Source organism: Chelonoidis abingdonii, chromosome 2 (assembly GCF_003597395.2).
Source record: "Chelonoidis abingdonii isolate Lonesome George chromosome 2, CheloAbing_2.0, whole genome shotgun sequence".
Lineage (NCBI taxonomy): Eukaryota > Metazoa > Chordata > Testudines > Testudinidae > Chelonoidis > Chelonoidis abingdonii.
Window position 1 is genome coordinate 63,190,353 of NC_133770.1, and position 14,742 is coordinate 63,205,094.

At 38.2% G+C, this 14,742-nt stretch overlaps 1 protein-coding gene across 1 annotated transcript in view; it reads left to right on the forward strand.

Annotated features, from left to right (window-relative positions):
• DNAH11 (dynein axonemal heavy chain 11) overlaps positions 1–14,742 on the forward strand; it is a 308,320-nt gene that overhangs the window by 140,111 nt on the left and 153,467 nt on the right. Inside the window, exons 43-46 of the mRNA XM_075062396.1 lie at positions 2,438–2,588; positions 4,787–4,918; positions 7,210–7,383; positions 10,328–10,532. Of these exons, the coding sequence (XP_074918497.1) occupies positions 2,438–2,588; positions 4,787–4,918; positions 7,210–7,383; positions 10,328–10,532 (662 nt within the window). The remainder of the gene's footprint in view (positions 1–2,437; positions 2,589–4,786; positions 4,919–7,209; positions 7,384–10,327; positions 10,533–14,742) is intronic.

A 14,742-nucleotide genomic window follows, 5' to 3' on the forward strand; every position in this document is an offset into this window, starting at 1 on the left:
GATTCTCAGCTATTTACAATGCAAGCTTGGCAACTGCAAGAGGTAGGTCTCAAGCAGTGAACTGACTAGACACACTAGAGGCATCTGTCAGCCTTTTGTTACTATCCCCCTGTTTTGCTCCACTGATGCCTGTTATGGAAAGTACAGTTGAGAGGTGCCAGATCAACTTCCCATTTGTCTTCTGAACCATGTTTTCCCCTTCTTTGATTTATTTTAGAGTCATGATTCTGTGAAAATTGATTACAAAATCTGTGGGCACGCAGTCAACATTTTAAATATCAGTTATAAATTTTGATGAAAAATTGAAATTTGGGAAATTCCTACTGTCTCTAATTTGTATTATAGTAGCGCCTAGCAGCCGCACCTGAAATTGGGTCCTCATTGTGCTCTGTGCTATACAAACATATATTATAAGTGTTGTCCCCGAAGAAATATAGTTAACATGATAATTTAATGTAAAAAGTGGGAGATTGGTCTAAGTATACAAGATGTCCAACAAGGCGAATAAGTATTAGAGGTTAACATCAACATACGAATACAGTACTAGCCTAATCTCACAGTAACAGTTGAGGAGTATTGAGATGCGTTTGGGAGGGGTGACCCTGAAAAGTCAGGTATCAGAGTGGCCAATATAACATAATATGGTCATACCAGTTTAAAGAACATTTGGTTAATATTCCTGAACATCCATCCCTCAATGCGAGTTTAGAAGCATTAACAGTCGACAAATCAGATCTTCCCCCAAATGTTTATCAGTAGCTCCAAACATGTGACTAGTCCAGCCTCAGGTCCATGTCATGATTAGCATCATGGTAAACAAGTTTACTTCTCCATTGTGGTAGGAGCTAGAGGCTGAGTAAGTGTCTCTATGCTACCTATAGATATATTATGCTCTTTCCAATAAGGTCTTATGTTATGAACAATACTGAAAATAATTCTAATAAGTTAAATGTAACTTGGACAAAACTGACTCATGTATAAAATTTTGATATTTGTATTTACAAATGGCCTCTTCTGTAAAATGTAAGGCCAGATCCTAGCCTTGGCTCCAGCAGCTTTGTGCTGTTTCAACAGCATGACAGCAACCAGAAAGCTGGCTGGGGCTGGCATAGTTATGTCACCCTCTTCCCTGCCCTCCCTAGAAGAGAGGGTGTGGTCAAGGAAAGAGGGTATAGTTGGGCGCCACTCTGCTCAGGTGCCACAACGGCCCCTTGGGATGCAATGGTTACAATGAGCTCTGCTCAAGCAAGTGCAGCTGCAATAGAGCTGGAACAATGAAGTAGCAAAGTCAGCAGATGACACAAAATTATTCAAGATGGTGAAGTCCAAAGCAGAGAGTGAGGCGTTACAAAGGGATCTCACAAAACTGGGTGACTGGGCAACTAAATGGCAGATGAAATTCAATGTTAATAAATGCAAAGCATTGCGCACTGAAAAAAATAATTCCAACTGTACATAGACAATGAAGAGTTCTAAATTAGCTATTACCACCCAAAAAAGAGAACTTGGAGTTCTCTGAAAACTTCAGCTCAGCATATAGCAGTGGAAAAAATGGCTAACCATATTTTAGGAACTACTAGGAAAGGGATAAAAAATTAAGATATGAAATATTATAGTGTCACTAAATGAATCTGTGGTTCACCCACACCTTGAATAATGTGTGTAGGTCTGATTGCCCCATCTCAAAAAAGGTTCAGCGAAGGGCATCTAAGATGATCAGGAGTATGGAATGGCTTCCATACTAGGAGACACTAGGAAGATTAAGGTTATTAGGCTGAGAAAAGAAACAACTAAGGGGATATGGTTGAGGTCTATGATATCTTGAGTGGTGTATAAAAAGTGAATAGAGAAGTTTTATTTATCCTTTCACCCAATACAAAACCGGGTCAGCCAATGAAATTAATCGATAGTAGGTTTAATACAAACAATGAAGTATTTTTTTCACTCAGTGCACAACTAACCTATGGAACTCATTGTCCTGAGATGTTGTCATGGCCAAAATTATAACTGGGTTCAAAAAAGAACCGGATAAGCTAATGGAGGATAGGTCCATCAATGGCTATTAACCAAGATAGTCAGAGACACAGACCCATGTGCTGGGTGACAATAAACCTCTGACTACCAGAAGCTGCAAGTGGAAGATTAGGTCCATCATTTCATAGTTGTCCTGTTCCTAACCGTCCCCCTGAAGGGTGCTCTCTGAGACAGGACACTGAGAAAGATGGACTGTGGTCTGACCTAGTATGGCAGCTCTTGTTCTTATGGTGCTGGCAACATTTGTGTACTGTTCCAAGCACTACTGTGTGTGAACAAGAGGTACATCACAAGTGTGTAGAGTTGCAAGGGCCTGACTCTAATCTCAACAAAGCAATTGTGTGTTGAACTTCTCTGGACTTCTCCCCTACAATATCTGGTATCTTTCTGTTGTGTTTTGCAGGTATGTTGCCAGTTGGATAGAAACAAGAAGCCACCAATCTGAAAAAGCTAATTTAACTATCCTCTTTGATAAATATGTGCCTTCCTGCTTAGATCAGCTCAGAACAAGCTTTAAAACTATCACTCCTATTCCCGAGAATAGTATGGTGCAGGTATGCATTAGAATTATATTAAAATATGAGTCAGTAAGTATAGATAACAAAATTCCTGAAATCTATCCTGAATATGCAATCTTATTTTTGGTGCACATGAAGGAAAGCTGTTAAAATAGGTGTGCATCTGGAAAGTGTGTAAAGTTAATAGGTTCTACATTTATTTTATGGGAAAAATAAGTGTCAAAAATGAACACATTTTTGGAGTCCCACTTCTTTCCATCATTTCTGGGAGTGGAGAAAGAGGCAGTGATCCAAAGATGTCCTCCTGCTAGGATCCACTGTAACAAGAACTATTTAGGGGGTTGCAACACTGGACTGAGATCCGGGACATCTGAGTTCTAATCTTGCCTCTACCACAGACTTCCTGTGTGACCTTGGGAAAGTCATTTAATCGGTCTGTGCTTCCATTCTGCATCTCTAAAAGTGGGATAATAATTCCCAACCTCATAAGGCTGTTGTTAAATTTATCCACCTTTGTGAGATGCTAAAATACCATAGTAATGGGAGCCATATCAACACCTATAAAGAGAGAAAAATCCACTGTGTTGATGTCCAGTATATATGGCATTGATACCAATTATTGAATGATAGAAGAGGTTAAAACTAAACATTGAACACCAGTCAGCCAGCACACAGAGCTTTCATGTGAGTCATCTTTACAACTCTGAATGTTTTAAATGATCATGAAGCAGGGCTCATGTGGAGGAAAAAGAAGTGTGTGATCATATAATAAGACTGCATCCTAACATATACACCTGCACTTTGTCATTTTCTGAATTTCAAATGCTTCATTGTATCTTTGTAAAGCTGGGTGGAGAAATTTTGACAGAACCACATTCCATTGGTATATATGGTTCTATTGAAATTGATATGCTTGGCGAAAATTTTGTTTTGGAAGAAAGACAGGAAAAAAAAGTCCTGACAATGAATGTCAAAACAGTTTATTTTGACATTTTTATAACTAAATGTTTCAATTTTTCATTTTGAAACTGCTTTTCATCTACAAAATGTATATGTATTATGTATTCTAATTTTGCCCAAATGAAATGTTTTGACACAAATTGAGAACGTTTGGAATTTTCTTTTGCAGAGAATTTCAAAATGTTTGGTTTTCATTCCAATTTGGAATGAAGCCAAATCTTGAAATCCTTCCTGAAATGGAACTTCCATTCTCTGCACAGATCTGTTTGTAGCCTTAATGTTGTTTTAAGGTAATCTTTCTGCATGGAATAATAAGTTGATCGCATGGTTAACTTGAAATTATTCTGCAAAAAGCATGAGTTATACTATATTTATGTATTTTTGTTATGTGATTTTGTATGTTGATCAATTTATCTTTAGGAATAAATTGAAAAATTTTCCTTAACATGAATTCTTTCTCTATAGTCTGAATGCTTAATAAGAGTTTTTAGATTTACCCATTGTTTCCAGCAAAGAGGGTCTGTCCTGTCCCACATGGGCTGTTCTTAACTCTTTCCTTTCAAAGGCATGGAATAAAACATCTTTCAATGATGGCAGAGTAAAGGGCAGTGTGGATAACTTACTTAAATTTCTATTATTCTGTTCAGAGATTCTGAATTGTTTTTTACAATTTTGTACAAATAGTGGAGATAGGAAAAAATATTACAAGCAGAAATACCATGCAGCAAATTCTGTGTCAGAAAGAAACTAAAATGAAAAGATGTTATGAATTAAAAATACAGTAATATATAATCTGAGTAGTCATTTTAGAAGTTTACAAGAACTCATGGAAATTTCTATTTTTATGGGAACAGCCTTTTGATGTTTGCTTTTGTGGAACCTATTTTTATTTTGGTGTATTTAATTTGTAGTACTTACATTTAAGTAGTGTTTATTCATACGGAGGAGGGTATTGAGTGACCGACTCTTGAATTCTTGTGTAGAGCCAGAGTGTTACTTAGTTTGGTTTAATGTACAAGTGGAGAGGAAGATACAGCAGACAGCACAGTTCTCAATGGTAAAATTAGCCTAACAAACTTGTCACTGTGGTTTCTCGTTTTTCCTTCTTTAAATGCCAGCCTCCTTTTCTTGCATTATATAGTCATCCTTGCATGATACTTAGTCTTCAGCTCAGTACATCATGTTGCCCCTGAGACTGAGTCACCATCACCACCATCAGGAGCAAGGATTCAAAGATCATGCTCTTCACCACTTTTCTTTTTTTTTTCTAAAAGACTCTTTGTTCTCTGTTGGATTGTTTGCTGACCCCTGAAAATGTGCCTCCTGACTGCCCAAGAGAGCTCTATGAGATCTACTTTGTTTTCGCCTGTGTTTGGGCTTTTGGTGGTGCACTCTTTCAAGATCAGGTAAGCTAGAGACCAGTTTACACAACCAAATTATATTGCTATGCATTTAAGAAGTATTGGGCTAAATTGTACCTCTTCAGCTAGCAGTGGTGGTTGGGGAGTGCAGAGATGCACTGCCCCCTGGGTGCTCCTGCAAATGCTGTATCTGAGGCAGGCATGAAGCATCTGAAGGTCAGAACAGCCCTTATTTATTATTTTGTATTGTAGCGCCTGGGAGCCTCAGTCGTGGACCGAGATCCCATTGTGCTAGGGACTGTACAAACAGAACAGAAAGACTGTCCCTTCTCCAAAGACTGTTCTCTTTGTAAGGGTGAGACAGGCACTTCTCTCTTATTGGCTTAGCTCTGGTGACACATGACTATGGCTCAGCTTACAATTTTCTCCCTGCACGTAGGAGGCTAGCACCATTATCTGCACTTGCCAGGAGCATTAACTGCACTCATAGAGTGCAATGACTGATACCTGCAAAGGGGCAGTATGGGAGTGGAGTACACTTTCCAGTACATCATGATACGTCCTTCCTAATTGAGACCATTCCTGAGACCTTTTGTGAGGCTCCATCACATGCTGTGGGTAGGAATCCTCTGTTGGATAATATCCTCAACAGGCATTTAGAAGACTTTTTTTTATCAAGATGTCTGCTGGGTCCTGTAATTTCTGCCCAGCCAGACCTCTGTATTAAAGATTAACATGACTGAATTGGCTACATTTTAATATAAATAAGGTGTACTCCCCGTGGATGTGTGATGGGGGTTATAATGTCCAAGAGGTTTGGCATAGAAAGTACACTTATTAAGTTTGCGGATGATACCAAACTGGGAGGGATTGCAACTGCTTTGGAGGACAGGGTCAAAATTCAAAATGATCTGGACAAATTGGAGAAATGGTCTGAGGTAAACCGGATGAAGTTCAATAAAGACAAATGCAAAGTGCTCCACTTAGGAAGGAACAATCAGTTTCACACATACAGAATGGGAAGAGACTGTCTAGGAAGGAGTATGGCAGAAAGAGATCTAGGGGTCATAGTGGACCACAAGCTAAATATGAGTCAACAGTGTGATACTGTTGCAAAAAAAGCAAACGTGATTCTGGGATGCATTAACAGGTGTGTTGTAAACAAGACACGAGAAGTCATTCTTCCGCTCTACTCTGCGCTGGTTAGGCCTCAACTGGAGTATTGTGTCCAGTTCTGGGCACCGCATTTCAAGAAAGATGTGGAGAAATTGGAGAGGGTCCAGAGAAGAGCAACAAGAATGATTAAAGGTCTTGAGAACATGACCTATGAAGGAAGGCTGAAAGAATTGGGTTTATTTAGTTTGGAAAAGAGAAGACTGAGAGGGGACATGATAGCAGTTTTCAGGTATCTAAAAGGGTGTCATCAGGAGGAGGGAGAAAACTTGTTCACCTTAGCCTCTAATGATAGAACAAGAAGCAATAGGCTTAAACTGCAGCAAGGGAGATTTAGGTTGGACATTAGGAAAAAGTTCCTAACTGTCAGGGTAGTTAAACACTGGAATAAATTGCCTAGGGAGGTTGTGGAATCTCCATCTCTGGAGATATTTAAGAGTAGGTTAGATAAATGTCTATCAGGGATGGTCTAGACAGTATTTGGTCCTGCCATGAGGGCAGGGGACTGGACTCGATGACCTCTCGAGGTCCCTTCCAGTCCATGAATCTATGAGGTAAAGGAGGAACTCACATAGACATTAAGAAGCAGGAACTGCCCCAACTGGACTGATAACAGCTATTATCGAGGCTGTCCATCAGAAGCCTGGGGAAAAATCTTTCCTTGGAAGAAGAGACTGACCTCAACAGCTAGAGAGGTCTTGGGGCTCTTTAGAATTCTTTCAGCCTGCCCCTGGAAAGTTTTTCCTTTATAGTAAAGAGAAACAGCCCTCTATTTTCATCACTATTTAAATTTGACCTATGCTTAACTGCTTACTTTTTGGCAGTGAGGTGGAGAATGAGGAAGGCAGATGGGTTTAATCTGGAGGGCTCCTGATTTCAGCCTTTAAAAGAGTGACACCAGGCTAGCATCAGTCACTTCAGTCAGAAGGTCCATACTCCCTGAATTAAACACTGTTTGAGTGCCCTTGATTACTACAACTGCATTAGGGTGTTTATAAACAATCATCAAATTTGTATGTGTGCCTGCAGTGTTTGTTCTGACTCTCTTTTTTTTATTTGCCTCTGTATTTACACATTGTAAGAACTTCATGCTGTAGACTTAACACAGTAGACCATAATATATTCAAGAACTAAATAACAAATAATTTGTAATATTTTTATAGCTTTCAAATTATCAAGCTGAATTTAGCCGCTGGTGGCTCAAGGAGATGAGAGCAGTGAAGTTTCCATCCCAGGGTACAATTTTTGATTATTATCTTGACCCAAAGACTAGGAAATTCTTGCCCTGGACTGATAAAGTTCCAAAATTTGATATGGATCCAGAAATACCTTTACAGGTACAATATATGTGTACTGAAGGCATGCATGGATGAACAGTGTTTTTTGTAGTTTTTTATTTTTGTCATTGATTTGAATATCCTCTTAGATGTCTGAAAATAATGTTCTCCAAATATAAGTATTTGGGTAGATCTTTATTATTGGCTCCATACTCGTATGTTTAAGTGACTCGGGGATAATAGCAACACTTATGTACTGCTTTACATTATAAAACCACTGCACAAACACAAATTAGTTGACACAATACCCCATGAAATAAGTGATTATGATCTTTATTTCATAGATGAGGAAACTGAGGCACAAAGTCAGTTTAATGAAGTGGGCAACAATATCCAAGTTATTAATAAAACTATTGAATAGCACTGGATCCAGGACAGACCTGTGTGGAACCCCACTAGATAAATCCTCCTTTCCCCAGTTTGATAGCAAGCCATTGATAACTACTCCAAGTACAGTCTTTCTTTGCACCATACTCAAAGAATAGTTATCAATGATTTTCTGTCAAACTGGGGATGAGGGGGAAGGGAAAGAAGTATTTAGTGGGGTCCCACAGAGGTCTGTCCTGGGTATGGTACTATCCAATATTTTTCATTTATGATTTGGATAATGGAGTGGAGAGTGTGCTTTATAAAACGTGTGGATGGGGGGAGAGGTTGCTCATGCTTTGGAGGACAGAATTAGAATTCAAAATGACCTAGACAAATTAGAGAATTGGTCTGAAATCTACTGAATATAGGAGAATTGTAAAGTACTACACTTAGGGAATTAAAAATGCACAACTACATAATGAAGAAGAACTAGGTAAGTGGTAGTATGGCTGAGAAGGATCTGAGGGTTATAGTGAGTCACAAATTGAATATGAGTCAGCAACGTGGTGCAGTTGAGGAGAAGGCTAATGTAATTCTGGGGTGTTTAACAGGAGTGTTGTATATAAGGCATGATCGGTAATTGACCCACTCTACTCAGTGCTGGTGAGGCCTCAGCTGGAGTACTGTGTCCAGTACTGGATACCACACTTTAAGAAAGATGTGAACAAATTGGAGAGAATCCAGAAGAAACTAACAAAAATGATTAAAGATTTAGAAAACCTGATCTATGAGAAAAGGCTAAAAAAAAAAAAAAAAAAAGTTATGTTTAGTCTTGAGAAAAGAAGAGCGAGCAGGGTCCTAATAACAGTCTTCAAATATGTTAAGGGCTGTTATTAAAGAGGATAGTGATAAATTGTTCTCCATTTCCACCGAAGGTAGGGCAAAAAGTAATGGACTTAATATGCAATAGGGAGATTTAGATTAGACTTTCTGAAACCCTTTTTAATTATGAGGATAGTTAAGGTCTGGAATAGGCTGCCAAGTGAGGTGGGGGAATCCCCATCATAGGAGGTTTTTAAGAACGAGTTAGACAAACACCTGTCAGGAACGGTATAGGTGCAATAGGTCCTGCCTCACTGCAGGGGGCTGGTCTTGATGAGCTCTTGAGGTCTCTTCCAGCCTTACAGTTCTGTGATTCTCTAATAGTGGCAGACTCATAACTACCATCCATCACAACATTAACTCTTCCCCTCCCCAACTTTCTGCACATGCTTCTTTCATCAGCTACCTTCTCTCCACACTAATAGCTATGGATAGTTGGTGTGGTGGGAAGCAGTATGCTTGATTAAGACTGTGATAGAAAGCTGGTGTTCCTAAAAAGGTGGTGGCGGGTGGTTTGTGGTATACAGTAGCTATGTTTATGGTAAAGTGTGTGCCTCTGGGTGAAGGAGTAGAAAGGATGTACTACTAGTTATCTCACCTTTTAATTTCCTTATTTTGCATGGTTTTGTATCAGATATGTTATATGTGTAGCTATCTGAAATGAATCTCAACAATTTTTTGTGTGTATTAATTTTCTAGGGTTTTTTAAATGCTTAAATGAGAGTAGGAGTATTATGAGGCAGGGTGGACATGTGGGGAAATAGAAGTGTGCAGCTGATGATGAAAAACGTTTTAATCTATTAGCAGCCACACAAAACTTCTTTGTTGTAGGATAGAATCTGACAGAAAAGCGGACCTTCTGGAGAGGAAAAAAGGTTTTATCTGGCAGAGAAGATTTTATGGGCTCATGGTGTAGAAAGCTTATCCATTGGCAACCAATGGAACATTATCTTTGTTATGATGAACAAAAGCCAAACATTAATATAAATCCAAATTAAAAACTCCTACCCATTGCACTAGATCTATTCAACATTAACCTTTCTACTAATTTTTGTGTAGATAGTGTTTTTTTTTAAACATTGGCTAGATTTCCAATGATTCAATAGATCATTGGATTAATAGATCAATAGATTTTCAATGATTCAATAGATGTCCAATTTCAAAGACTTCCTATTAAAATTTTTGAAAAGAAATAAAGTATTCAGAACATTCAAAGGACATAAAAATTAACCCTGTGTGAAATTTCACATCAATAATCTGCTTACATTTAGGCTAGGTCTACACTGGGTGGGGGGTGGGGAGGTCGACCTAAGATACACACGTAGCTGAAGTCGGTGGCGTATCTTAGGTCAATTTACCTGGCCATGAGGACGGCGGCATGTCAACTGCTGCTGCTCCCCCGTCAACTCCGCTTCTGCCTCTCGCTGCGATGGAGTTCCGAAATCGACGACAGAGCAATTGGGGATTGATTTTATCACGTCTACACTAGACACGATAAATCGAACCCCGATAGATAGATCACTACCCACCGGATAGGCGGGTAGTATAGATGTATCCTTAGAGAAAAACAGAAAGTTATGTCCCATTTTAAGCCTATTTTAAAAATTTCACCCAAGCAATATATCTGGGGCCACTACCAGATAGCTCCATAATATTTTAAAAAAAAAAAACAACCTGAAAACATCACTTGTGTTGTATTAACTTAAGCAAGGAGTAAAAACTGTTGCTGCTTCTCTCTCTCTCAATTTTTCAGGCAGTCCTTGTTCACACATCTGAGACCACACGTCTCAGATACTTTACTGATTTGCTGCTGGAGAGAGGCAAACCAGTCATGCTTGCTGGAAATGCAGGAGTAGGAAAAACAGTATTTGTAGGGGATAGACTTGCTGCTTTCTCCGATGATTACATGGTGTCTAATGTTCCCTTCAACTACTACACTACGTCATTGGTGCTACAAAGTAAGTCCCTCTTAAATATTATGATATAAGAAACCTAGATAATTCTTTTGGTGGCAGAGACCAGAATTCGACCAGCAGTGCCTATATGATTATTAAGATACTGCATACCTACAAAGAGCCTGCCTGGTACAGTAGTCTGTGTTTTGTCAAACCAAAATGTCTTTCTTGAATTATGTATTACAGGATGAGTAATGGGATGTTAAAACTTATATATATGTGTGTATGTATGTATATATTATTAAGTGATTTAGCTCCTCAGGAGGCCTAATGTAGATGTGCCACTTCAAATAATTGCTTAGTGAAGCCAAAACTATAGAAGTTGTCTGAGTAATAGGATTCCATTTCTATGGCATTGAGAGTGATCAGTATTTTACAGATAGAGATTCATTAGGAAAGAATTTCTAGTACTATTGCTTCAAATGATCACTCAATAACATTGCAGTGAAATATTTGTGGTTGTAGAGGAGGTAGAAAGAGAAAAGAATTTTGAAAAGATACATTAAAAATGTGTGTCCAGTAGTTCGGTCTCACGTTGCAACACTGAGTGGCACCAGTCTTTCATGCCATGGAAGGCCATTAGAATGGGTCTTTAGAGTTAAAACATATGAGTCCTGAAGAGCAACATTTAATGTTTGAATATTTTCTTTAAAAGCTAGCAAATGTGAATATAAAATTAATTTCCTAAAGCTTTAGCAATGCTCAGCTTTATGACAATTGTTCTGGCTGATGAACAGGAGAAATCAGACAATCTTTAGAAAGTTGACCATCTCTGCCCATTTCTTCTTCCTATTCCAAGAGAGAGAAGTGCTATAAATGGATATGCCACTTGTAGCCCTCCTCTTTTTACAGAAAGCATGAACTGTACTGATAGAATTACTTAGGAAAGAGATGAGCAGCCTCAGTCCCTATGTACAAAGCTGTGAAAAGAATTATAATTCTTATAATTTCACAGTAAGATAAATGGTTTTTTTTCCTCTTTTGGAAACTTCATCAACATTAGAATCAATGGGGAAAAAATTTAAAAAATGTCAAAATCCCCTAATCTAGACTTTTTCAGTGAAAATTTTATGCGCTGTCTATTACTGCCAATGGCTCGGATTATCACTAGGTTCTTAAAAACCTCCAGTCAATATATTTTCTAAGGCTGTCAAGTGATTTAAAAAATTTAATTGCACTGTTAAACAATAATAGAATACCATATATTTAAATATTTTGGATGTTTTTTATATTTTCAAATATATTGATTTCAGTTACAATACAGAGTACAAAATGTACAGTGCTCACTTTATATTTATTTTTATTACAAATATTTGCACTGTAAAAAACAAAGAAATAGTGTTTTTCAATTCCCCTCATATAAGTACTGTAGTGCAATCTCTTTATCATGAAAGTTGGACTTACAAATGTAGAATTATGTACAAAAATAACTGCATTCAGAAATAAAACATTTGTAAAACTTTAGAGCCTACAAGTCCACTCAGTCCTACTTCAGCCAGTCGCTCAGACAAACAAGTTTGGTTACAATTTGCAGGACATAATGTTGCCCATGTCTTGTTTACAATATCACCTGAAAGTGGGAACAGATGTTCATGTGGCATTGTTGTAGCCAGCGTCTCAGGATATGTACGTGCCTCATGCGCGAAAGATTCATATGTCCCTTAATGCTTCAGCCACCATTCCAGAAGACAAACGCCCATGCTGATGATGAGTTCTGCTCAATAATGATCCAAAAGAGAGCAGACCACCGCTTGTTCATTTTCATCATCTGAGTGAGATGGCACCAGGAGAAGGTTGGGGGTGTTTTAGCTTTTTTTTTTTGTGGTTCAGGTTCTGTAGTTTCTGCATCAGAGTATTGCTTCTTTAAGACATCTGAAAGCATTCTCCACACCTCGTCCCTCTCAGATTTTGGAAGGCACTTCAGATTCTTAAATCTTGGGTTGAGTGCCATTTCTATCCTTAGAAATCTCAGATTGGTACCTTCTTTGCGTTTTTTTTCAAATCTGCTGTGAAAGTGTTCTTAAAACAAACGTGCTGGGTCATCATCCAAGACTGCTATAACATGAAATAAAAGGCAGAATGTGAGTAAAATAGAACAGTAGACATGCAGTTCTTCCCCAAAGGAGTTCAGTCACAAATTTAATTAATGCATTTATTTTTAACAAGCATCATCAGCATCGAAGCATGAAGGGGCATATGAACATTTACCATATCTTGCATGTAAATACCATGCAATGCTAGCTACAAAAGTGCCATGCTAATGCCTGCTCTCACTTTCAGGTGACATTGTAAGTAAGAAGTAGTCAGCAGTATCTCCTGTAAATGTAAACAAACTTGTTTGTCTTAGCAACTGGCTAAACAAGAAGTTGGACTGAGTGGACTTGTAGGCTCTAAAGTTTGTATTGTTTTATTTTCGAGTGCAGCTTGTAACAAAAAAAAATCTACATTTGTAAATTACGCTTTCACAATAAAGAGATTGCACTACAGTACTTGTATTTTTAAGTTCACCTCATACTATTTCTTTTGTTTATCATTTTTACAGTGCATATATTTGTAATAAAAAATAATATAAAGTGAGTACTGTACACTTTGTATTCGGTAATAGAAATCAATAATTTGAAAGTGTAGAAAAACAAAAATATTTAATAAATTTCAATTGGTATTCTGTTGTTTAACAGTGTGACTAATCACAGTTAATTTTTTTGCATTAATCACGAGTTAACTGTGATTAATCGACAGCCCTAATATTTTCTCATTGATTTTACCCAGTTTTTTTCCTGGCTTCTGTTGAATATTTCTATACTAAAGCCAGCTAAACAACTGAGTTATTTTTCAGTTAACCTTGTATCTTACTTTACTGTTCTCTGAAATAGTCTTAAATGCAAGTTAACATCGAACCCTAGGATGGATGAATGTACTTTTCGCAAAGAGCAGGATGGAGAGATTTGATTTCTTCCCTCCTCGTCCCCCCACCTCCCCCATAGCTTCTCTAATGGAGGATCTGCCCCACAATGGATCAGATATCTTTATCTCATTGGGATTTGTTTACCATTTGCAGCAGAAAACCATGAACAAGGTACTAAAGCACACAGGCATAACACTTTCCTTTGTAAATAGATTCAGATGACAGGAGCTCCTAGGCAACTGTTGCTGAAGGCTTTGTATTCTTTGCGTGGGGAAACTTAAGTAAACCAAATACTTAGTCAAAGTCACAAGTGCTTACTTGGTGAGTTTCCAAACCAGTCATTAATAACACAGCAGTTAGTCTGCATCAATAGGTGTTGTCATTAAATTAAAACTCCTGTCCTGTATAAACTTAAAGGAATTTGGACCTATAAAAGTTCATTATAAACTAGGCAAATGCCTTCAGATTTTAAATAACCATTTTAAAACAGGTATCAGTCTTGTTTTTAGGAATTTTAGAAAAGGAATGTAAACTAAACAAGCACTTCCATGGCTTATCTAGAGCTCTTCTATGTCCAATCCTGTTCGAAAACCAAGTGCCCCTTACTGAAAATGCTCTAACAGTAACCCCTCACAATTAAATTAAGGGACAATCAGCTTCACTCCCACAGCTAATCTACCTTCAAGTCAGCGGCACTGCTATGGGTACCCACATGGCCCCACAGTATGCCAACATCTTTATGGCTGACTTAGAACAACGCTTCCTTAGCTCTCGTCCCCTAACGCCACTACTCCACTTGTGCTACATTGATGACATCTTCATCATCTGGACCCATGGAAAAGAAGCCCTCGAGGAATTCCACCATGATTTTAACAATTTCCATCTCACCATCAACCTCAGCCTAAACCAATCCATGCAAGCAGTCCATTTCCTAGACACTACTGTGCTAATAAGTGATGGTCACTAAACACCACCCTATATCAGAAACTCACTGACCGCTATCCTTACCTACATGCCTCCAGCTTCCATCCAGGACACACCTGTCATAAATAGATAGCTAAGGGTTAATGTTTCTTTTACCTATAAAGGGTTAACAAAGGGAACCAAACACCTGACCAGAGGACCAATCAGGAAACTGGATTTTTCAAAGCTCAGGGGAGGAATTTTTCTTGGGTTTTTGTCTTTGGCTCCTCAGCTTATGAGAGTGGACCTTTTCTATCTGTAAGCTTCTCATCTTCAGTTTCCGCAGTTGTAAAGTACAAAGGTAGGCAAAATCAATAGCTTTATATGGTTTTGTGTTTGTATTAC